The sequence below is a fragment of the Rana temporaria genome, chromosome 9, assembly GCF_905171775.1.
Source record: "Rana temporaria chromosome 9, aRanTem1.1, whole genome shotgun sequence".
NCBI lineage: Eukaryota > Metazoa > Chordata > Amphibia > Anura > Ranidae > Rana > Rana temporaria.
In genome coordinates, this window is record NC_053497.1 from 103365595 (window position 1) to 103392072 (window position 26478).

General features: G+C 42.8%; 1 protein-coding gene across 1 annotated transcript in view; it reads left to right on the forward strand.

Moving 5' to 3' along the window:
* TTLL11 (tubulin tyrosine ligase like 11) overlaps positions 1-26478 on the forward strand; it is a 146772-nt gene that overhangs the window by 103205 nt on the left and 17089 nt on the right. Inside the window, exons 7-8 of the mRNA XM_040325252.1 lie at positions 6106-6360; positions 21874-21980. Of these exons, the coding sequence (XP_040181186.1) occupies positions 6106-6360; positions 21874-21980 (362 nt within the window). The remainder of the gene's footprint in view (positions 1-6105; positions 6361-21873; positions 21981-26478) is intronic.

Here is a 26478-nt window from a genome sequence, read left to right on the forward strand (position 1 = left end):
GCATTCTAACACAAGAAATACAACTGTTACACAATAAAACTTCTAATAAAATATACACCCAATATATCTGCTTAACCAGAAATAAATGTTGGATAAATAAAATGGCTATTCCACTTTCCCTCTTGTTGCTAATGTTAATAAAATTCCCTCCCTGTATCTTCAATGTTCTATTCTGGCAATAAGCAACTGAACAATTTCCACAAATGCTCAAGAGCTTGTGCATGTAGAATAGAAAAGAGGGAATACATTAAAGTGTTGCTAAACCCAGGACCCTGCATTCACTATATCTGGTCTCAGTCACAGTTCACAGAACATGGAAATGCAATTATTTTAGTAAATATAAACTGCTAAATACCTTTTCTCATTAGCAGTATATAGCCGTCTTGTGACTTCTATCATTGTCTGCTTAAAGCTGATAGGAGGAGTTTTCATTCTACACTGACTGCCCTATCAGGATGCAGGACCTCTGACCCTATATCTGGACAGTGCTGATTGGCCCTGTGCTGATCACATCCACCCTCCCAACAAAAAGATAACTAGCAATACACACCAAACTGAGCATGTGCAGCCTGTCCCCTGGCTCTGTATTATTAGGAAATATATATTTGGGGACAGTGGAAGAGGGGAGAGGATCAGAGCAGATGGGATCAAACAGCCTTTTTACACAATGCAGAGGATTAACCCCTTAGGTTCCACAGTGAGTATAACAAGCATGCTTTGCTGCATATACAGCCTGATTTTACTGTTGTGGGTTTAGTAACACCTTAAATCAAAGAGAGCTGCAAGAACTTTCAATTTGTGTTAGGGGTTTTCTATAGGTGTATTACATTTAGGCCCTGTTCACACTTACGCGGGTGTGACAGTGCTTGCATTTTTGCTTTTCGCATTTAAGGCATCCTATTGATGTCAATGATCTACCCTATACATGGAAATCACACAAACGTTTTAAAAACCAAAATGAATGGTACTTTTTACTATGTGTTTTGGCTTGTGTGTGTGTGTGTGTGTTAGCAAGGTACCTTGGGTTACCATTAGGAATTAATATCACTGCCATGTGTCTGCAAGAGACGTGAGTGTTTATTTTGTGCATTGCTGCAACGTGCACAATTTTGTGTGTCTTCGGCATTGCACAAATGTACACCTAGCCTAATTGTCTTTTATTGTTTCTGTTTACCTTTAACTGCCTTTTCCTTGGTAAAGTCAGCTTTACATATGGAAGAAAATTGCAGAATTATTATCGCTCTCTTGTACAAACATCCCAGAGAAAGGCACAGATTGAACAACAAAAGGAAAATATAGACGTTGGTGTTTGTTTAATAACATTTTTTACTTTGCACATTTTAATCAGATTTTAAGAAGGCCTTATATTTTTTTTTTTTATATACAAAACAATAAAGGGAAAAAGTGAAGACCACTCCGGCAATGACAGTTTCATACAGGTTCTATGTAATTTTGCTGTCTGAGAATGATGGTAATTAAGCAGCTGATTTAGATGAAGTATAAGAAAGAAGCCTAATGGCCCGTACACACGATCCGAATATCGTACGACAGATCGTACGACTTTTTTCGCTTAATAGTCGCAAGTAAAATGAAATAGGTTATTAAAGTCACGAAAATTCTCGTACGACCGAAAAAAATAATCGGAAGTGATGTCATGTGTTGTAATGTATTTGTATTGTATTGTCGGACGACAACTGTACTGACTAAACGAAAATCGTTCGATCTGACATCGTACGAGGAAAATTTTCGTGCATGTCCGATCGAATAATATCGGATGAACGGTCGTGATCGGCTCTCGAAAGTAGTGTACACACGATCCGAAAATCGTACGATTCTTCATCGGACGATCGTTTTCGTCCGATATTCGGATCGTGTGTACGGGCCATTACTGTTTGACAGACTTTGTAGACCAGGGGTCAGCAAACCCATCAATCGCAATCTACCCATTGACCGTGGGCAGGCAACGGCTAAATTGCATCCTTTCCTTTTTGACCCTGGACAAGAGCAGCAGTGGCAATTGCGGAAACCAATCCCTTCCCTCCTGCAGTCGCTGAGAGCAACTTCTTCTCTCCCCCCTGCCATCTTTCAGCTGCTGCAGGAGGAAAGGTATCAGTGCCAGTAAGTGCCGCCTTCACCCCCCTTCCTCTCCAGGTTACTAGTCCTTCTGCTGCCCAGTCCCCCCTGTGTGCTCCCCTGTTTCCCCTTCAGTGCTGCTGGCTTCCCCGCCAGCTACTGCGGTGGTTTTAGGATGGAGAGCGGGGGAAGGGGCTGGTAAATATGCATTTTGCCGTCCCCTTCCTTTTCTGATTTAACACAGTAAGTGATCGTGCTGATCACTTACCGCGTTCATTCATAACTGAAGCAGAGAAAAAATTGTTTACACTGCTTCAGTTCGTGAATGAACAGCAAACCCTGCTCATTCATTCTGTTGAGGCTGCAAAGATAGAGATTGAGGAATGCATCCTCGGTCTCTTTCCTCCATCTCAAAAGTGAGACATCATTGGTCTGGTTAAACCCCTGATATTTCGCCAAAGCCCCCAGCAGGGCTATAGTTTTATACTTAGTATAAATTGTGACAACAATTTAAATATTTTTGTAACTTTTGCTATATATTGATCCATGTATCTGTTGCAGAGATTTGTGCTAACCACCGACCAATGTTTACCCTCTAAGAAAGACTAATCAGCTGAAACGCGTTTTCCATTGATGGTGTATCAATTTAACTTGTCATGTACATGTTGGTTATAAATCTGCCTAAACATGTGTTCGTATGCCTCATAATACTATTTTTATCATGTTTAGTGGCTGTTTCACCACATGGTCCCTGTTGTTTCATGGCCCATTTTAGCCACTGGGCACTTAAACCCCTTTCCTAACCAGACCAATTTTCAGCTTTCGGTGCTCTCTGACAATTACTCAGTCATACAACACTGTACCCATATGAATTTGTTGTCCTTTTTTTCCCCCACAAATAGAGCTTTATTTTGGTGTTAATTAATCACCGCTGAGTTTTTTTTTTTTTTTTTTTTGCGCTATAAAATAAAAAATACTGAAAATTCTGTAAAAAAAAATGCATTTTCTTTGTTTCTGTTATAAAATTTAGCAAATTAGTAATTTTTCTTCATAAATTTTGCCTAAAATTTATACTGCTACATATGTTTGGTAAAAATAACCCAAATCAGTGTATATTATTTGGTCTTTGTGAGTCCACAAGCTATGGTGCCAATCTCTAAAAATGTATCACACCTGAAGTACTAATGGGCCAATCTAATTTCTTGAGACCCTAAGGCTGGGTTCACACTACTACACTACTTTCATCCTACTTTGCTCTGCTACATTGGTCCTACATCGGTCCTACATCCATCCTACTTTCATGAACAGGATACTACTTTGGTCCTACTTCAATGATATTCAATGGGCCTGAAGTAGGATCAATGTAGGACCAAAAGTAGTACAGGGAGCATTTTCAAAGTCGGACCGACTTGTGTAGGACGCTACAAGACGCTCTCATAGGGAAACATTGAACACAGAGCAAAGTAGGATGAAAGTAGTGTAGTAGTGTGAACCCAGCCTAAGGCCCCGTACACACGACCGGATCTGTCCGCTGATATTTGTCCGACGGACAGTTTCAGCGGACAGATCCGGTCGTGTGTACTGCCGACCGGACCGGATTCCCGGCCGAGCGGACTTTTTCCAGCGAACCAAAATTTCCTAGCATGCTAAGAAATCTGTCCGCTGGAAACCTGTCCATCAGACGCGGATTTCTGTCTAATGGTGTGTACAACCATCAGACAGAAATCTCCGGGCGGACATGTCCGCTGAAAACGGTCCGGCGGACCGTTTTCAGCGGATTGTCCGTTCTTGTGTACGGGGCCTAACAAGCCAGAACAACTTTGTTTGTTAAGCATTGTGTTCCTGCTTGCTGTGTGCTACGTTTATCTCTGTGTACCGATCTTGGCTTGTCCCCGACTATTCCTGTTTGCTTGTGACCCTGACCTTTGGCCTGTCCTTTGTTTATCCTTGTCTGCTTGTCGCCCTGACCTTGGCTTACCCTTCGCTATCTCTTGTATCCTGAGTGGCTGCTTCCCCTCTCTCCTCTATGCCCTACAGAGGGTGAGCTGGAGGACTCTGGGGGCCGCAACCTGTATTCAGTTGCAGCTAAGGCCATCCTCACCACTAGAGGCGCTCTGGTGAATACCTGCTGAATCTGAAGACTCCATGCCCTGGGGAATCTTGGTCTCAAGCTTCCTGTGGGATCCCCGTTTGTGCTCCTGTGGACCTGCCTTCCATATCCACTCTGTGTTCCATCCGGAGCAGTGTGCCTTAGGGTTCACTACCTTGTGGTGCACTCCTGACTCCAATGGGGTGCATCTGTGACCTGGCCACGGGTGACCTGACAGTCCAAATATAAGATCTGAGGTCTTTTTGACCCCAGATCTCATATTTAAGAGGAACTGTCATGCTTTTTTCTATTACAAGGGATGTTTACATTCCTTGTAATAGGAATAAAAGTGACCCAATTAAAAAAAAAATAAAAAAACAGTTTTAAAATCAATAAAGTAAAAGTAAAATACGATTTTTTTTTTTAAAGCGCCCCCGTCCCGACGAGCTCACGCGCAGCAGCGCCCGCATATGAAAATGGTGTTCAAACCACATATGTGAGGTATCGCCGTGATCGTTAGAGTGGGAGCAATAATTCTAGCCCTAGACCTCTTCCATAACTCAAAACATGCAACCTGTAGATTTCTTTAAACGTCGCCTATGGAGATTTTTAAGGATAAAAGTTTGACGCCATTCCACGAGCAGGCGCAAATTTGAAGCATGTCATTTTGGGTATCATTTTACTCGGCGTAACATTATCTTTCATAATATAAAATAAAATGGGCTAACTTTACTGTTGTCTTTTTTTTTTTTATTCAAAAAAGTGAATTTTTTTCCAAAGAAGTGCGCTTGTAAGACAGCTGCGCAAATACGGTGTGACAAAAAGTATTGCAATGACCACCATTTTATTCTCTAGGGTGTTTAAAAAAAAAATTATAATGTTTGGGGGTTCTAAGTAATTTTAACTTGTAAACACTGAATCTGAAAAACAGGCTCTATCCTTAAGTGGTTAACAAAAAATAGCTGCATGGTTTAGCTGCCAGAAGGAGGCCTTTACTGCACCAATGCCACAAAAAAGCCAATGAGGCATGTCAAGGTGGTGATGGGCATATTGTAACCAGGCTTTTTTGTGGAACTTGTACTGTAAAGACTTCTTTCTGGCAACTTGACCATGCAGCTCTTTTTTTTTTCAAGTATTATCGTATTGTGCTCCTTAAAAACAACCACGCCATCTTTTTCCAGAGCAGCCTGTATTTCTCCTGAGGTTACCTGTAGGTTTTTCTTTGTATCCTGACTAATTCTTCCGCCAGTTGTGGCTGCAATCTTTCTTGGTCTACCTGATCATGGCTTGGTATCAAAAGAGCCCCTAATTTTCCACTTCTTAATAAGTGATTATACAGTACTGACTGGCATATTACAAGGCATATTACAAGGCTTTGGCTATCTTTTTGTATCCTTTTCCATCTTTGTAAAGTTTCATTACCGTGTCTAGCCTGCTCAGTGCATTAATGTGAGAGCTAACAAACTAATTTACTATTTATACACAGACACCAATTGTGATTTAAAAAGCCACAAATGTGGGAAATTAACCTTTTGAATTACATTTTTATCTGTGTGTGCCAAGGCCAAACATTCCAGGGTGTGTAGACATTTTATCGGGCCATTTGAGTGATTTCAGTTTTCATTATGATTTAAAAAGGATCCAAAAAACTATGTGATAATAAATGGCTTCATGTGATTGATCATGCCAAAAAACTTTTATTTAAGGATGGCAGTCAAATTTTCAATATAAATGCCAAAATGTCACAATTTCGGCCAGGGTATGAAAACTTTTGAGCATGAATGTGTACATTCATTTTAGACAATCCCTTTTGGTGTTTGAACTCAATGTGTAAATTGATGTTGGGAGACATTGATAAAAATAAGGCCTAATGACGTGATAGTTATCTTTTGCATATGTGTCACTTGGTATGTTCCTAACCATCATCCTCTCTTACTCCCAAGATCCTCTCATCCATCAGACAACGCTGTGACAACAATGTCAGATCTAAATATGGGATCCGGGGATCTGGCCCAGGACTCTGCGAAGATTTTAGAGAACAATCTACCTCCTCTCTGCCTGAAACAAATCTTTCCAAAGTATGCCAAACAATTCAGTTACCTGCGAGTGGTGGAACGAATTGCGACACTCTTTCTCCGATTCCAGGGAATCCGTGGTACTATGAAAATGGGGCCTACTGGTTTCCGGACATTCATTAGGTGGGTAACGTAAAGGCTGTACTCAGTCAGACATAGCTCTTTCAGGTGTTAAGATTCACCTTTATACAAGATTTCTTAGATGGGCAGATTATCTGCAAAGACAGAATTAGCTGGCAGTTGGGTCAGATATGGATTGCATGGACTTTCCACTGGATCTCCCTAGGCCCCTTTCACACCTGCGGACCGTATGCCCGCTTTTCATCCATCCGTTTACGGATGAAAAATGGACATGAATTGATCCCTATGAGATGGACATCCGCTGACGCCCAATCTCATCAGTGTCCGCTATCCTCCGATTCTGCAGACGGAGGAAAATCCGATTTTTCCATCCGTCTGCGGATCGGGTGAACAAGGACAGATGGTCCGTGTTCATCTGATCCCCCCCATAGGGGAGAGCGGAGTTCTGACAGGGTGGTCCCTGCACAATGTCCAGGGACCGCCCTGTCATCTGTCGGCTCAGCGGGGATCAATGGAGTGATTCCCGCTGAGCAAGCGGATACACATGTACAGATCCTCACGTGATCCGTACATGTGAAAGGGACCTTACACATCACTGGAGTGGAAATAACAATTTACATAGTAACAAATTTGATGTGTCTGCTATGCAGGTTTTTTCCACAAACAGTCCAGTAGGGGTGCCAAATAGACTAGGCCAGTGTTTCTCAACTCCAGTCCTCAAGGTGCCCCAACAGGTCATGTTTTTAGGCTTTCCATTATTTTGCACAGGTAATCATGCAGAATTTCATTGTCCTGTTTGGTGACGATGACGATGGCTATTATACATGAATTCTCTCTCGTTTCTCCCTTTTGCCTGCTGATGTTCTGATCCTGCTGTTTCCTTTTGTAGTCAGTAGGTAGCTGGCAACATTTTTCATCTGTTTTCAATACTCATTATCGGTTTGTAGAATGGCCACTTCAAACATAATCTGAACTCAAGTGGCAGGAACGCTAGAAAGAAAGGCGGTCATTGATTTAAACACATTAGTGATTAACAGTTAAATAAGCTGCATTTTCAGATTTTATTCCTCTTTATGATCCATGATACAATAAAAACACCTGATTACTCCCCAATAAGAACCCCTGGCCTTACCCATAATAATGTTACAGATTTTAAAGAAGAACTCCAGCCAGATTAATAAGCACAGAGCTGTATTTAATATTTATATGTTTATGTAAGATATTTACTTGCCAAAAGATTTATTTTTGTTCTACAAGTCTTGTGACAACCACACTGTAAAGCCAGGAGGGTAATAAAATAGTGGTTATTCCAATTTTTTATGTCACACAATATTACCGCAATTTCCAAAATTTCTGTAAAAAGCACATTAAGGCCCCGTACACACGACCAAACATGTATGCTGAAACTGGTCCGCGGACCAGTTTCAGCATACATGTTCGGTCGTGTGTAGGCGCGAGCGGGCCGAATTCCAGCAAACATTTGCCCGCCGGGCCTTTTCCCAGCAGACAAATATTCCTGGACGTGTTTTAAAACCGTCCGCTGGAATCCTGCCCGCTCGGACATGTACGGTCGTCAGTACAGACCTACCGTACATGTCCGAGCGCCCGCCGTCCCTTGCATGCGTCGAATGACTTCGACGCATGCGTGGAAGCCTTTAAATGGCAGGCCCGCCCACGTCGCCGCGTCATCGCCGTGTCATCATCGCGGCGACGACGCGGACACGCCCCGCGTATTGTTTACACGCGGACTTCTGTACAATGGTTAGTACAGCCATCGTACAGAAGCCCTCTGGCAGACATGTACGGTGAAAACGGTCCGACGGACCGGTTTCATCGTACATGTTTGCTCGTTAGTACCCGGCCTAAAAGTTAATTTTAGGGGGCACAAAAATGCAATAAATTACCCAATTTTTTGTGTGGAATATAAAAGCCAAGGTTGCACCGAGTAAATAGATTCCCAACATGTAAACCCTTAAATTTGCATGCACCCCTGAAATAGCGACAAACTTCAGTACCCCATATTTTCCATAGGTGATGCTTTAAAAGCCCCCTATAGGTCAATAGTTTAGCGTTCCGAAGGATGTCTGGTGCCAAAATTATTGCTCTCATTCTGGTGTGAGCGACGATATGTAACGTGTATCACAATCAACGTTTTCAGGCGTAGGTGCCCCGCCTTGCGCGTTTACGTTTGTTTGTACGTACGTATGTGTGGGGATGGCCTACATTTTTTGGGGGGGAGTTTTATGTGCTTGGGTGTAACTTTAGTTTTGTACTCAACTTCTTTTTTTCCATCACATAGGGGATGAAAAATCCTCTATGTGATGATTTTTTTTTGGTGACAGGTTCTCTTTAATGAGACATGCAGGGTCTAAAAGACCTTGCATGTGCTCCACTGAATATGACGCAATGCATGTCGCACTGCATTACATTTTTATCCCAGCTTTGACATCACACGCCACTTCCCGGGTCAATAACAAGAAGGGGAGGAGTGTGTCCGCTCTCCTCCCTTCCCTCTACCCGGCGGCACCCGCTATTACAGTCCCGGGCCCGCAGATGGGCAAGCGGAGCCAGAGATACATAGCAGGGAGGGTGTGTGCAGCATTTGGGCGACAGCCCAGGCACCAGGATACATTTTTTTTTGCCTGGGGTTTGTCGAGCCCTGGTGTCAAGCATGTTAGATTGACCGCATGATGTTGCAGACCCTAATTGCTTTGTAGTGATGCCACTTCCGTTAGCCTGATTTCTGGTGCCTTCTCATTCAAAGAGTTTTCTTTATTTTCATGACTATGAAAATTGTAGATTCACACTGAAGGCATCAAAACTATGAATTAACACATGTGGAATTATACTAGGGTTGTCCCGATACCACTTTTTTAGGACTGAGTACGAGTATCGATGCTTTTTTTCAAGTACGAGCCGATACCGAATACCGATACTTTTTTTTAAATGTGTCCCCAAATGCAGCCATGTCCCCCCCATATATGCAGCCATGTCCCCCCCATATATGCAGCCATGTCCCCCCCATATATGCAGCCATGTCCCCCCCATATATGCAGCCATGTCCCCCCCATATATGCAGCCATGTCCCCCCCCATATCCAGCCATGTCCCCCCCATATCCAGCCATGTCCCCCCCCATATCCAGTCATGTCCCCCCCCATATCCAGCCATGTCCCTCCCCATATCCAGCCATGTCCCTCCCCATATCCAGCCATGTCCCTCCCCATATGCAGCCATGTCCCTCCCCATATCCAGCCATGTCCCTCCCCATATCCAGCCATGTCTCTCCCCATATCCAGCCATGTCTCTCCCCATATATGCAGCCATGTCTCTCCCCAAAAAGCCCCCCAAAAAAGCAGCCATGTCCCCCTTACCGTACATGCTGCCGCATCCCCGCTTGGTTAATACGCGCGAGGAACATTACAGCTTTGAATAGCTGTAGTCTTTCGCGCTGCGTATAGACACTCCCCCTTGCTCGGGATTGGACAGTTCACCCGAGCAATCTATACGCGGCGCGGCGAGAAAGACTACAGCTATTTAAATGAATGCTGTAATGTTCCCCGCCCGTATTAACCAAGCGGGGATGCGGCGAAGCGGCGAGATTCGTGCGGCGGGGGGGGGAAGGGGGGGAAGTATTCTATTTTGGTATCGGGGGTATTTGCGGGACTTGGGGGCTTGGTTAATACGCGCGAGGAACATTACAGCTTTGAATAGCTGTAGTCTTTCGCGCTGCGTATAGACACTCCCCCTTGCTCGGGATTGGACAGTTCACCCGAGCAATCTATACGCGGCGCGGCGAGAAAGACTACAGCTATTTAAATGAATGCTGTAATGTTCCCCGCCCGTATTAACCAAGCGGGGATGCGGCGAAGCGGCGAGATTCGTGCGGCGGGGGGGGGGAAGGGGGGGAAGTATTCTATTTTGGTATCGGGGGTATTTGCGGGAGTACGAGTACTCCCGCAAATACTCGGAATCGGTCCCGATACCGATACTAGTATTGGTATCGGGACAACCCTAAATTATACATAACAAAAAAGTGTGAAACAACTGAAAATATATTTCATATTCTAGGTTCTTCAAAGTAGCCACCTTTTGCAGCAGACACATCTCTAGAACTGTTAAGAGGAGACTGTGTGAATCAGGCCTTCATGGTAGAATATCTGCTAGGAAACCACTGCTAAAGAAAGGCAACAAGCAGAAGAGACTTGTTTGGGCTAAAGAACACAAGGAATGGACATTAATACCAGTGGAAATCTGTGCTTTGGTCTGATGAGTCCAAACTTGAGCTCTTTGGTTCCAACCCCTGTGTCTTTGTGCAACGCAGAAAAGGTGAACGGATGGACTCTACATGCCTGGTTCCCACCGTGAAGCATGGAGGAGGAGGGGTTATGGTGTGGGGGTGCTTTGCTGGTGACACTGTTGGGGATTTAATCAAAATTGAAGGCATACTGAACCAGCATGGCTACCACAGCATTTTGCAGCGGCATGCTATTCCATCCGGTTTGCGTTTAGTTGGACCATCATTTATTTTTCAACAGGACAATGACCCCAAACACACCTCCAGGCTGTGTAAGGGCTATTTGACCAAGAAGGAGAGTGATGGGGTGCTGCGCCAGGTGACTACCTCATGAAGCTCATCAAGAGAATGCCAAGAGTGTGCCAAGCAGTAATCAAAGCAAAAGGTGGCTACTTTGAAGAACCTAGAATATGAAATATATTTTCAGTTGTTTCCCACTTTTTTGTTATGTATAGTTCCACATGTGTTAATTCATAGTTTTGATGCCTTCAGTGTGAATCTACAATTTTCATAGTCATGAAAATAAAGAAAACTCTTTGAATGAGAAGGTCATTGGTCTGTACTGTGTGTGTGTGTGTGTGTGTGTGTATATATATATATATATATATATATATATATATATATATATATATATATATAAAAATAGCAATGTTTAAATGTTTTTTATTGACATGGAAAGCTCCATAATTTATATTGATCATAAGTTCTCTGCTGTCTCCAACCCAGTGCAGCTTAGTCTGTTCAATGGGTTTCTGAGGTCATGCTGCTGTCCTGTTAGACAGCAGGGGCAGAGCATACTGTGATAGCACTGCAGATTGCTGCCACATCCTCACTTGCATGTTTTTTTTTTTATAAATCCACCTTTAAGTTTTTGGGACACTTACTCTTTAACTTCTAGGATGACCTATAGTGATGAAATATTACAGAAATTATCATCATCTGCCAATTCATTTCTACCTAGAAGTGGCAACGCAGCTAAGGGAGGCAGTTGATTGGCATTCAGCTTTTATGTGTGAGCTCCTTCTGTACATAAATCACCTTTGTATCCAGATAATTCCTGTGAGATTCATTATGAAGGAAACAATATAATGGGGTTGGTTTACTAAAGGCAAATCCACTTTGCACTACAAGTGTACAGCAATTGCCCTTGGAAGTGCAGTCGCTGTAAATCTGAGGGCAAGATCTGAAATGAGGGGAAGCTTCGCTGATTTTATCATCCAATCATGTGCAAGCAAAAATGCTGTTCTTTATTTTCCAAAAATTAAAAAGTTAACGCTTTAAAACTTGCTATTGGAACCCATTGCATTCTGTTTGTGCTTCATGCATTTCCCAACACAGTTCTACAGATAATATATTATCACTTTTATTCTGGAAAAAAAATGCAAAGGCCTAATTTCCTGTAATTACACATTTTTATGTAGTGGGAAATATATTTGTCACCTAAAAGTAATTTTTACGCCTGCAACTTCAGGGTGTGTAATTTTTCATTGTTCAAAACCTTGATGTGTTTCTTTCATTTACCCCCCACTTCCTCCACTTTCTCGTCATATGTCTTTTTCTCTCTCTCTCTTTCTTTCTTTCTTTCTTTCTTTCTTTCTTTCTTTCTTTCTTTCTTTCTTTCTTTCTTTCTTTCTTTTTTTTTTTAAACATTCAAAGTCTTTCTTTCTCTCTCTCTCTCTCTGTCTGTCTCTCTCTCTATCTATCTCTCTCACTCCCATTCTTTCACTCTCATTCTCTTTATTTCTCTCTCTCTCTCTCTCTCTCTCTCTCTCTCTCTCTCTCTCTCTCTCTCTCTCTCTCTCTCTCTCTCACTCACTCACTCACTCACTCACTCTCTCACACACACACACACACACTCACACACACTCACACACACACTCACACACTCTCTCTCTCTCTCTCTCTCTCTCTCTCTCTCTCTCTCTCTCTCTCTCTCTCTCTCTCAAACAATCCCTCTCAATCTCATTCTCTCACTCTCATTCTCTCTTTCTCATTCTCATTCTCTTATTTCAGGTAATATTGTAGGCCCAGAAAATGGGTCAAGCAGGACTGTCCCCGCCCACACATCCGACTGGGCAAGTGAAAACCATAATAATTTAAGATTTATCTAATATAATGAACACTATGGTACCAAGCCATTGACTTATTGAGCTATCAGGTGAACACCAAGAATCAACAGAGTATCAATTATATCAGCTACATCTCCTATAAAGTCGTTTGTCACATAGAACTTAACCAAAAGCCTCAAATTGAGGATAAATGTCCAGTTAAAGGACTCCTAATGTATTGAAGTAGAAAGGTAATCCAAGAAAATAAAGAAAAAGAAAAAAGGGGGCAAAGGGAGAAAAAGAGAGAGTAAGGGTATGTCTTGGGGCAGGTACACCATATTTGGAGAGCAGAGCCCACTTGATTAATCCAGGTACATTTTAGAGAGACGTTCTGGCACTATTCATCTTGTGAGCACCTTGTACCCTGCTTCAATTATGGCTACATTTGTTATACATGACTAACACCAAAATACATTTCTTCCTTTTACCCCCCCCCCCCCCTTTTTTTCCCCTCCAGTGTTTCTCCCCCTTCTTTCCCTCCTCCTCCCTTGTATTCTTCGGTTATCTTTTTTGCCACTGTAGCTCTCCTGAATGAGGTATTTTTATCTCCCCTCTTAATTAGTTGGACCAAAAATGTAGGTCTGGGTATTGTTCTAGGTGATAGGTTGGTGGATCTCCTGGAAAAAGGATTATAAATAGAAATCCGATTGTATGAAGGGGTATATTGAGACCGTATTTGTATATGTTTGTTTGTGTAGTGTTTTTAGTATTTATGTACTGTGATCTGTTTTTTGTAAGGAAAAAAAAGTTTAACTACTTGCCAACCAGCCGCCTTTTTAACGGCGGCAGGTCGGCTCCCCTGCGCGAGAGCACGTAGCTATACGTCGGCTCTCGCGCAGGCCACTAGGGGCGCGTGCGGGCACGATCACCGCCGGGCACACGCGATCGCTCGTTACAGAGCGGGGACCGGGAGCTGTGTGTGTAAACACACAGCTCCCGGTCCTGTCAGGGAGAGAAATGCTGATCTTCTGTTCATACAATGTATGAACAGAAGATCGGTCATTTCCCCTAGTGAGGCCACCCCCCCTACAGTTAGAACACACCCAGGGAACATACGTAACCCCTTCCCCGCCCCCTAGTGTTAACCCCTTTACTGACAGTGGCATTTTTATAGTAATCCAATGCATTTTTATAGCACTGATCGCTATAAAAATGCCAATGGTCCCAAAAATGTGTCAAAAGTGTCCAAAGTGTCCGCCATAATGTCGCAGTACCGAAAAAAATCGCTGATCGGCGCCATTACTAATAAAAAATGCCATAAAAATACCCCCTATTTTGTAAACGCTATAACTTTTGCGCAAACCAATCAATAAACGCTTATTGTGATTTTTTTTTAACGAAAAATATGTAGAAGAATACGTATCGGCCTAAACTGAGGGAAAAAAAATATTTTTTATATATTTTTGGGGGATATTTATTATAGCAAAAAGTAAAACATTTTCAAAATTGTCTCTCTATTTTTGTTTATAGCGCAAAAACTAAAAACCGCAGAGGTGATCAAATACCACCAAAAGAAAGCTCTGTTTGTGAGGAAAAAAGGACGCCAATTTTGTTTGGGAGCCATGTCGTACGACCGCGCAATTGTCAGTTAAAGTGACGCAGTGTCGAATCGCAAAAAGTGCTCTGGTCTTTGACCAGCAATATGGTCCGGGGGTTAAGTGGTTAATAAAGAGATATTTTTTAAAAAAATGGCTACATTTGTGATGCCCTTATGTACTCGAGTAGTCCGGGTTTACCAGCCCTCCAACTCGGGAGCAATACCAAAGTCTCTCTTTTGGATAGGGAAGTTTTGACGAGGGAGAAACAAAAGAGTTGTACAACATGGAGATGCTTCCTCGCTGGGGATTCTTTTTGTATACATTTGTTTTCGAACTGGGTTTCGAAATGCGAGATCGGTACTCTTCGTCTGCAGAGAATGCAGGAAATGGTGTATTTGTTGTAGATGGAAATACTCAGAGGGGGAAATCTCCAAATCTTGCACAAAATTTGAAGAGGGATGTACCCCTATATTTTCAAGGAAGTTTCTTATGTGATAAAGTTCCCTGTTCATCCACCATCTAAACAGAGCAGGTGACATTCTTGGCGGAAATTGAGGATTATTAAATAGGGGCGCTACAGGAGTATGGGAAGAGCAGAGGCCATAATTTACAGGTCGATTCCCACAAGCCAATTAAGTGGGAATGTCTAGGGCACAAAATGGCCTTTCGAAATGTGGAGGGAGGCCAGAGCACCAATTCTATTGGCAGTGGGAAGCAAGTTTCCACCCCATTTCTATTTTATTTTTATTTTTCTCTTTCTCTCTGACTTGCTAACTTTTTCCCCTCTATTTCTCTGCCCTCTTCTTTTCATTCTCTTCCTAGATCAATTTCTCTTTTTTTCTTTTCTCTCTCTTCCCTTCCCAGTCATTCTCAGGTTGTTTCTCTTCAGCATACAATGTTTTTTTTGAAAAATAAAGCCCTTACTTGATATTTAATAGACAGTAAAGCAGTCGGCAATGAGAATTTCTGGATTCAATTATCTGGTGATAGTAAAACATGAAACTGCACATAATGACCCTGCGGTTCTGCTCTTGGCGAAAGATTTCCTATGTTGTCACCGATCACAGTAAATGGACGGAATGCTGTGATTGAGTTTATTATTTTTTGGTTTGTGAGTCTCTTTGTGCTGATTATTTCTGAGAATCCACAAATCCCAGTAATTTCATAGTTAATACTGCCAGTTTCCAGAAAGTCAATATCGGCTGCATGGATCGATGACCTTCTTACCGTGGTCTAATCTTTCATCGCGCACATCTGAAGATTGATGCAATTAAGACGCGGCATCTTCCAACAAAGGAGTGATGGATTTTCTGCTCTCATAGTCTCTAAGGGTAACTGTGTTTCATCTGTTGGTAAACAAGAATGAAACGTGCAGCAAATAGTTTGCAATTAGAGATGGTAGTTTGCCTAAAAATTTGTAGCATCAGTCTTGTTTCTCCTGCTGAACAATTAATTGCTGTAATAGTAGTTGTAAACGAGGACACGGGCATCGTATCCTCATCTGTCACTGTTGCTGTGTATGCACTGAAGGTGAAAGGTTCTGCTGATGTTTTGCCATTCCTTTGCTGCACACAAGGATTAGTGCGCTTTTCATGTAAAGTTTTTAGACTACACTCGTCCACCCAGAAGGCCATTTCTATTCACAATATGTCACAATGGATTTAAAAGTTGTTAAGCAATGTGTTTTAAAGGGCGAATTAGATGACATTTCCAGTGCACTCAGTAGGAAGTCGTGTTCCATTTAAAGTGTCTAAATTTGTTCAAACATGGTTGTCATTCTGTGATGTGCAGCTAAGTCTCGTTGTGACCAGTATATAAATAGAGAGCTCTGCTTCTATTTATTATGCTTTCTTTTAATTGGTTAGGGTAGGGTAGGGATGACGGCACAGAATATAGTAATAAATTATTCAGGAATTTATGTGGAATAATCCTTATTTCTCCTATCGCCTTCCAGGATGGCACAACTAGGATGGGAGGCTCCTCCCTACAGTAAACACAATCAATTGACAGCTGTTACAGCACCCCCTTCCCATTGTCCCTCAATATTGATTGTGTTTCTCCCTACACAGCAAAATGTTTGTTGTTTTCTCTGACCAGAAGACCGGAGAGGGTCGGATGGTACCCCTGTGAAGCAGTTTCAGGGATGCTGGGGAGGACTGAACTAACCTGCAAGTCTGGATACTGCATTCTCCCTCTTACAGGTCACCATAATTGGTACAGGTGGTTCTTTCATGGTGAGGTGAACCCCCCACCATTATACTCTGCTCAAGCAGCTCGGGTCTCCATCTGTCCTCCCCCACACTCACAGCCAGGACTGGCGATGGTGGCAGAAGGGGGAAGGGAGAGTGCTCTTCAAACATTGCTGTGATACACAGCTACCTGCGTGGTAAGAGAAGAAGCAGAGCAAAGTACAGTGCAATCTGCAACTCAGGGAAGCGCTGGAGGAGATGCTGGACCCGCGTGGTGGCCGGAAGCACATAGACTTCTGAGTAGGGTAGTCCCGATACCACTTTTTTAAGACAGAGTACAAGTACCGATACTTTTTTTTTTAAGTACTCGCCGATACCGATTACCAATACTTTTTATGTGACAGTTGGACATGTGTCAGTAGTTTATTTTTATTTTTTTTTCAATTCGTTTTTTTTTTTTCCAATTTATTTTATTTTTATTTATTTTTTACAATGCTTTCTTTTTTTAAGGGGGGGGGATGGACAGTGCCAGTGTGTTTTTTGTTTTATTTTTTACAATACATTTTTTTTATTATTTATTGCAATTCTTTTTTTTTTAATCGGCCCTGTTCGGGGGCTTTGGTGAGATATCAGGGGTCTTAACAGACCTCTGACATCTCCCCTTTGAGACAGGAAAGGGACTAGGGACACAGATTCCCCAGTCCCTTTCTAAGCAGCCTCAGCTGCGCTGAAAATGTATGGAGAGAAGACAGCTGCTCCTCTTCGATCATAAACTGAAACATTGTAAACAGTTTATGATGTTTCAGTTATGTGAATGGACAGAGTCAGTGATCACTGACTCTATACATTCCAAACAGTAAGGAGTCGGGTTTAACGGCTCCTACCTCTGCTCTCCATCCTGACAGATCAAGGGGGTGGAGGAGGAGCACAGAGGGGGACGGCAGAATAGAGGGGGACACGGAGGGAGAGAGCAGCATGGAGGGGGGACACGGAGGGAGAGAGCCGCAAGGAGGGGGGACACGGAGGGAGAGAGCAGCATGGAGGGGGGACACGGAGGGAGAGAGCAGCATGGAGGGGGGACACGGAGGGAGAGAGCAGCATGGAGGGGGGGACATGGAGGGAGATAGCAGCATGGAGGGGGGACACAGAGGGAGAGAGCAGCATGGAGGGGGGGACACGGAGGGAAAGAGCAGCATGGAGGGGGGGACACGGAGGGAAAGAGCAGCATGGAGGGGGGACACGGGGGAGAGAGCAGCATGAAGGGGGGACATGGAGGGAGAGAGCAGCATGGAGGGGGACACGGAGGGAGAGAGCAGCATGGAGGTCAGCAGAACAGAGGGGGACTGGAGGAGGATACAGGGACAATCGGCGGTGATCGTGTGTGGGGGAGTTACAAGCACCGATCACCGCTGATTTCACTAAAGCAGCTGAAAGCCGTGCGGGGGGTAGGTTAGAGAGAGAGAAGCTGAGAAACGGCTGTCAGACTTTAAATCTATACAGCAGTGATCGGTGCTTGTAACAGCGAGGAACACAAGGGAGATCGGAGATGACGTCCCGTCCAGGTACAGGGTGAGAGGAGGAGGCTTTGTGTTCGGAGTATGCTTGTTCCTTCCTCAGGCCATTGCATTGCAGAGAGCTTTTAGCTCTTTACAATGGCTGCCCTTAGTGCTGAATTATGGATTCCTCTCCCTCTTTATCTTAGAGAATGTTGCTATGGACCTTGTCCCTCTTATTGAGAGACTTTTTGAATCACATTTATTTGATCTGTGTACACCTCCAGGGTCTCTCCTCAAACAAGTGCTGAGTTTATTTTTTATCTGTTTATGGCAAGATGGTTTCTCCACCCTTTGTCGTGGTTTGGCAGACTACACTCAGTAAAGATGAATGTTCTCCCGAAGGTTTTATATTTATTTTGCACATTGCCGATGACACTTGTACGATCGGACTTGTTAACATTCCAAAAGAGACGTCTTTCCTTAATTTGGGGAGATAAGAGGCCTAGGGTGAATAAGCGTACACTATTCGCTCCCAAGAGGAAGGGGGGACTTATTGAAATACTTTTACGCGGCTCAGCTGGCGCAGTTAGTTAAATTTCATTCTAACCAGCCCCACTCTATCTGGATGCAAGGGGAGACTTATGCATGTCTGGAGCGGCTGCTCTGTCATATTCTCTGGTTACCACCTAAGGAACGGCCCCCAATTTTATGCCTTGCACTCTCCTTCTCCTTGGACATTTGGGATAGGTTATCAAAAACTCATACAATTGAATCCCAGCACACCCCTATGGCCCCCTTCCTTGGAAACAGGGAATTCACCCCTGAATGTTTAAATGGTCAACTAATAAAGGTTTACTGCGCATAGCTGACCTATGCGATCACAGGGAGATCTTAACTAGACCGGCTTTAATGGAGAAACACCAAATGCCGGCCTCAGAATACTTCCATTATACGCAGATAACGCACTTCCTACGTACCTTATCACGAAACACCGATGTAGTAACCATGTCTTCTATAAAACATTTGTGTCAGAAGTTTGATAAAATCAGGGAACATATCTCTGAAATGTATATTATTTTGACTGACACCCTAGTTAAACAGGGGTGCATGGAAAAATGGGAGGTAGACCTCAAGGAAACTATTAAGCCTGACGAATGGCAGAATATAGCCCAGGAGTCCTAGAGATCTCTCGTGAACACCTCAATCATAGAAGCAAATTATAAAGTGCTTTTGAGATGGTTAATTGTTCCAGCTAGGATTTGCAGCCTATGTACCGGGAGCGTCTCCCTTATGTTCCCGAGGCTGTGGATAGGAGCGGATGGTGTACCATATATAGTGACAATGCCCTAAGGTGCGACATTATTGGATTAGGGTGTATAACTTAATTTACACTTTTACCCAAGTCAACCATGTCAAATCCCCAAGACAGTCTCTGCTGGTTTGTAAGGTGTTGAACGCATAGGGATCTCAGAGGCGCCTCACAACTTTTATATTTATATCAGCAAAATTATTATTGCAAAATCTTGCAAATCTGCTAGCTTGCCATTCGAACAGCTCAAGCACAAGCTTTCCTGGATTATGGTAAATGAGTGCATGAAAGCGTTTCTACATGATAAGCTACAGCTGTTTGAGAAGGTTTGGGACCCACAGGTCAGATATTTAAATGGAGACCCTCGATCCATGCCCGCCTAGAGTGGACTAGGGTGGGATCCAGCGCTTGGGGTCATACCCTACTGCCTTTGCTTTTTTTTTCCTCCTCTTTCCCCCCTTTTTGGTCTTTGCTGCTGTATTGAGGAGGTTTTATCATTTTAATATACATTGATAGCACAGAATGAGGAGGAAGAGAATTTCCCCCCACTTTTTTTTTCTTCTTCCTCACTCCCTAGTAGAACACATTAATATGTACGGTTAAGATTTAACAATGTTCGGTCTCCTGTCAATTTGCTATGTATTTCAGTGGCGAGTACTAAGTACTAAGTGTACAAAAGTTGTATCCCAAGACATTGGTAAAGGAGTATTATGGTCTGAAGATGTAGTATGAGCACTTATCATCTGACTTGTATACCTGACTTGGTAGGTTTATGTATCCCTTATATCCCCCTCTTGATTAAACATGACGTAGCAAGCCAATATGAATGTTCCACTTCTGCTACAGACGAATACCACGTACCCACGATTGGAATTTCCGACAAGAAAAGTTTGATATGAGCTTTTGGTCGGAAATTCCGACTGTGTTTAGGCCCCATCGGACATTTTCTGTCGGAATTTCCGACAGCAAAAATTTGAGAGCTGGTTCTCAAATTTTCCGACTGGAAAAGTTCTTGTCGGAAATTCCGATCGTCTGTATGCATTTCCGACAACATTTGTGTGACCGTGTGTATGCAACACAAGTTTGAGCCAACAATCTGTCAGAAAAAAATCCACGGTTTTCTTGTCGGAAATTCCGATCGTGTGTACGCGGCATTAGTCTCCTGAAGTACAGATCTGCTTAATGTTACATTAATTAGTACCAAAGGCACCTAATGGTGTTGGAGTGGATTAAGTATTCAAACATTGGGCAGGACACCTGATATATGTGGAATGGTTACAATCATTTTTTTCCCTGTCTAATTTTAATGCATTTAACTGCACGTGTATTGGGTATATAGAGCACTTTCACAGCAGACATGCCAGCATTCAGATGTGAGGAAAGCCATATGTTGGGTGTGCCTTGGTAACGGTGTTTCTAGTAACCTTCCAGGACTACAGGCCTACTTCCTGTCCAGTTGAGGGGTGAAAAAGAATAAGAACAGTACATGGATTTATTCCCCTTATGGACCAGTTTCATGAGTTACTTTATTACAAACTGAGGGACAAGGGGAAGGGAGGGGGCTTTAACAGTTGTCAATTGATTATGTTTGCTGTAGGGAGGACCCTCTCATCTTCAGTGTGCTGTCCTGGAAGGTTCCTAGAAACACCATTACAGATACGTTTCTAAACGTGGTTTGTTATTTACTGACACTTTAAATACCTGAACTGATGAGACTTAGGAGAAACATCATCAGGAAAGGTGACTGGTAATCTGGGAATCTAAATAAATTTAGCCTGGAGGGATTTACAGGACAAAGTCTATTTTTAGTCCAATACCTAATACAATTTTTTTTATTGATTCAGCACACTTTTGTGTTAAATGCTTCCCAAAAGTGATATTTTAGTTATAGACCGAGCCCAGTGGGTGGAGTCACCTTGTAATATGTCTTGGATAATCCAACAACACCTTTGAATTTTCAATGTCCCTGTCCCCTTTTGTGTGTTTTAAGCTCTTCCTGTTACATTCTCCATGTAAAGTAAATAAAAAATTCAGCAGGGAGTGTGAAAACATCATCATTATTTCCTCAGCAGGTGTGAAGACACAAAAAGAGTTCTCACCAATAGAGTGCCTGAATAATAGAAGAAACTTTGAGGTTATTTAAGGCAGGCCTGATTTGAATTACGGTCAGTTCAGCAGAACCTGGCCAAGATTCAAACCATGTATGGATGTATAGGCAGGCTGAATGTACCCAGGTTCATTCATCAATCAACTTGGGTACAACCAGCCTGACATATTTTACATGCGATGGTCGCTAGTGGCTGGCATAGCCACTAGCAAAAATCAGAGTTCTTCCAGCAGCTAACACCCCCCCCCTCCCCCGGGAAAATAAAATTGCTTGATGGGAGAGATACCCCTGTCAACACTGTATGTGTGCTCTGTGTATGGCCAGCATAACTCTCCTGGAAGTTAGGAAGATTCATGTGCTACAGTGGTGTCATGGTTTGTACTCGCATGATGGCCTTGTAGTCAATGTGAACATCCAGCTGCAACTCCCAGCTAAGATCTCTGAGATATGACCTGTAGCTACTCTTGTTTTCTTTTCTTCCTAAGTCATTGTTTCTGTCTCTTTCTTTGCAGGAGCTGCAAGCTAAGTAGTGGCAGTTTCTGCATGGCATCTGGCGATATTCTCTACATTGATATAACAAGGCGCTGGAACAGCATGGCGCTAGACCAAAGAGAATCGGGTAATCTTCCTTTCCTCATTTACCTATAGTTTATTTTGTGCTGCAGTTCCATTTTATATTTTTCCCATATTTGGGTACCGTGAGTGAGCAGTCAAACATATTTCACTTTTCTCTAGTCCAGAAACATCATGGAGTATGTTTTGCTTTCTGTTTTCTGTATGCATACATTTGCTAAGTCCACTCTAGCATCCTATAGAGGTGATCCCTATTCACTCATCAGCAGTGTTGATAAGTGAGCACTTTTTTTGTACTGACAAAACATGACAAATTTACTGATGGAGCACATTTTTTTTTACTGACAACCTGAAATATGAGCGAAACTACTATTATAAACAAAGGCAATCAATATTTAAAGACTAAATTCACCATTGAGTAAAAAATAGTGAATTAAAATTTTGTTCAGGAAAAATATGTGCATTTATTATTTGCAAAGTATTGATCATTGGATTATGGGATATATGTCAGGCTCCTGTAGACATTAACTCCTTCTTTTTCAGGTAGAAAGCCAGAGGAAGTGTCAAAGGACTAAGTGTGCGCTGATCAGGGAATTAGCGTTTTGAGGTGCTTAGCTACATGTTAAACCCTAAATATGGGTGTACCATATGTTCCTAAAGCCAAATGTAGCCACTAATCCTTACAAACACTATGTTAACATTATTAAAAAATATTCTGCCTGGCTTTACAACTAAAAAAACAATTGGTGAACTACCAAACTCAGCCTCAACTAATGGTGTGTGAATTTAAACCATCCCCCGCTGACCAATCTGAGGAGGCAGAGCGGGTCTGGACGAGGAAGTTAAATCTTCCTCCGCACATCACGATGTGGCTTGTGCATACGTCACTGGTTGCTAGATGCCTGGCAGTCCTAGCAACCAGTAATTTGACAGTGGGGTACAGTGGGCAGCAAAGGAGCCAGGGGAAACTGTGCCGCAGAACTTGGGAGTCATGCCTAGTAGTTGTGCTGTGAGTGTAAACCAGGAGATGTCAGTCTTTGTATTTTTACAGACATATGGCCCCCATCTACGGACATTTACTTATGGGAGACTGTCTGTAAATTTAGGGACGGTTGGCAATCCTGCTCATCAGTTAGAGCAGAGAGGGGGATATACGTGCCACACAGAGAAAGTATAAGTCATACTTAATTTGTTCAGTGATGTTTGTAATCAATAGCAACTTAGCAGGCACAGGTTATTTGCATATGATAAGGTTTTATCCTAATCTTACAGTAAAGGGCACATTCATAGACCCTGGATTACCTTCAGGTAATTGGGCAATGACAAGCTTTTAAGGACACGCCCCTTGGGCACCACCCCTACAACCCTACAAGTGACAGACCTCTTCTGCTTCAAAGAGAAATCACTCTTAGCTTAAGCACTTTTGTTATTTTTCATAATAATTTAATCTTAAAATTCTATCAATTCCTCACAACCTTCCAATGCCACAAGTATTGGCAGTGCATCTGGATCACACCCCTTCAGGGATATGCCCACCCTGAGAGGCAAAGACTGGACTTTATATATACAGTAAGACATCGGCCACCCTGTATGCTGTTGACTATTACTGTCAAAGACTGAGGCGATATTAGAATGTTATTCACTACGGTGTAAACTTTTCATGTTTGGAGCTAAAACTCATCCACTCAGAACCTAGTCTCAGGTGGATGACCAGGTGTGACATCGCACCACAGGTCACACATTTTATCGCCACTTCTGCCTAGAGCTTTTTTAGGCTACTCAGGTGCCTCCTCCCATCTTTTCTCCATGTGGATTCACTACAGGATGGTCAACACCAAGCAAAAGGAAGCCTTTGCAAAATTGCATGCAAATATTATGCTTGCGTCGGAGCAGGACACCGATTTCTGCATCTGGCGCTCTTTTTTCAGGCAAGCAAACAATTACGTTTTTGACAAAAGCAGAATTTTCTGCATCTATGTCAAAGTTTCTTGGACACATAATGGTCTTAATACAGCCATCTTTGCCCAAGGCTCAAAAACGCTACGCCTCTTCTTCTACTCCCATTTCCCTATATGAGTTGGATCCTGATATGCCTGCCCTAGACGAATCGGACACAGAAAGGAATGATGAGGACATTGAGACAGTATTGGATGATGTGGAAACATTTTCTCCCCCCGGGATGCTGCTATATTGAAGAGGGAGCTTCACGCAACATGTTTGCTAAAGTGGAAAGGCTCATTGCTCCCTTCCGCAAGAGCCTTGCTATTGTGCAGCCCAACCACCTTCGTCTCGTCATATCCCTTTGCATACAGAGAGACCTACAAAATTCTTCAAAACATCCCCTGTTCATAAACAGATTAAATGTGCAGTCTATGAAGATTGTATCACTCAAGGCAGGATTTTCACTTCTCACAAACTCTGCTGAACTGTAGCCAGTAAAGAAAGAGTTAACAAAAAAGTGGTCTACTGTCTCAGTCTTAAACATTCACTGTACCTATTGAAGCTGTTCTTTCTTTCAAAGGTTCTCCAGATAGAAAGTTTGAGATGCTTTGAAAGGCTCTCTTTGCTACAGGTCCAGCCCTTTAACCATCTCGCTAGGGCAGTGAACAACCAGCATGACCCTATTTTCCACGATTGTGCCTTAACAGAGCAATTACAGCAACTACCTTCTGCTCTGCTGTTTTGTGAGGATGCCCTAGAACAGCAGTCCCCTACATTTTTGGCACTGCGGACCGGCTGCATGGAAGAAAATTATGCCAAGGCCCAGGGGGTGTGTCTGTGTGTTTTTTCGTTTGGCAATGGCTGGTGTTGACACTTCAATCATCACAGCACCATGGTTGATATGGTGTCGGGATGATTGGGGACCCACGCCCTAGACCATGTTATGGGACCAATTTCCAGAATGGCTCTAACTCGCATCTCGTGGCTGAAAGCCTGGACAGCTGAAATTGCCTGTAAAAAGCACCTCACACACATACATATTTTCAAGGAAGATGTAAATTTGGAGAGGTACTTGACTAGTTCATCAAAGATGCCACAGGAGGGAAGGTTTTACTCCCACAATGGAAGATCCCAAAACCCCCTCCTAAACCACTACCTCCTTTAAAATGCAGAACACAAAAATGCAGAAAGTTCAGCCTTTCTTTTCAGCACAAGGCTTGGATCGCAAAGCCCAGCAAGACTTCCCCAGAGCCCTCCTCTCAGTGAAGGGGCGCCCTCACTTCTAAGAGTGGGGTGTGTTTGTTACAGTTTGCCTTTCTCTGGGTCACAGACATCCAAGACCTCTGGGTTCAATCAGTAGTTTTAAAGGATTTCAAAACTCTACCCTTTCAACGCTTTTTTTTTTTTCACAAATGAACCGAAACCCCAGGGACAGTCAGATTTGCAGATTGCTCTGAACCATCCCTTGTCCCAAGGAGTAGTTCTGCCAGTATCACCACAAGACAGGTTCAAAAGATTCTATTTAAATCTGTTTATTGTACAAAATCTCAATGAGGGTATTCATCCTATTCTGGACTTAAAATCCCTCAACAAATGCCTTTAGATTCCAAAATCTTTAATGGAATCTGCAAGATTTGTAATTGCTTCTCTGAGACTCTGGAATACATGGCATCAGTAGAAATTTAAGATGCCTATCTACATATTCCCATTTTTTCACCCCATCAGAGCTTTCCGTCCCTTGCAGTGGCAGTCAATGAAAAAATAAATCAATACCAGTTTTCGTGCTGCCTTTTGACCTAGCCTTTCCTCCTAAAGTATTCACAAAGCTTCTAGCGCCTCTCCTCCTTCTCAGAACTCAGGGACTCCAGGTCACATACTATGTTACACAACCTTCTCCTAGGCCTTATATCCCGTTCAACTGTCAGCAAATGTCCATAGGACAATTCAAATGCTCTGGGCTTATGGTTGAGTGATTAATTAAAAAAAATTAACCCAGGTTCCCCATATTTCTCATCTCTGGATTCGTGTTACGTGGAATGTTGTACATTGAATAAAAAACACAATTCTGCTATTAAAAGGTAATGTTTCTGAGGAAGCATTGTGATGGCATCTGATTACTTCACTAATATGCTGCTTCATTTTTCTCATCCACGGGACATTAACAAACTTCAGTAGCCACTTGAGAGAGACAACGTGAAATAACATTGTGCATGTAAACATTGATTAAACCTTTTACAAGATAACAGAAAGGTGGTGCCTTGAAAACAAAGCAACAGATCTTAGGATGTGAAACAGAAGGTGACTACCCCATCGTAGTTTTATCTTATTCTGTGTCTGAGAAGTGGAGGAAGAGACAGTGATTTATCCTGGAATCTCTAAGAGATGTACACTTCATGTTTATAGATTCCCTGGATACTGCACCATTTATTTTGCTTATTAACAGCATATTACCGTATTTAAAGGATTCTGGTATAAAAAAAAAAACAGGAAATCATTCTGCAACCAAATGAAAACACATCAGTTGGTGCTTGTCTATCTGATCCCATCATCACAGTTTGCATTTGCTAGGCAGCCATAAATCAGTGGGCGGTTGGCGATGCAGG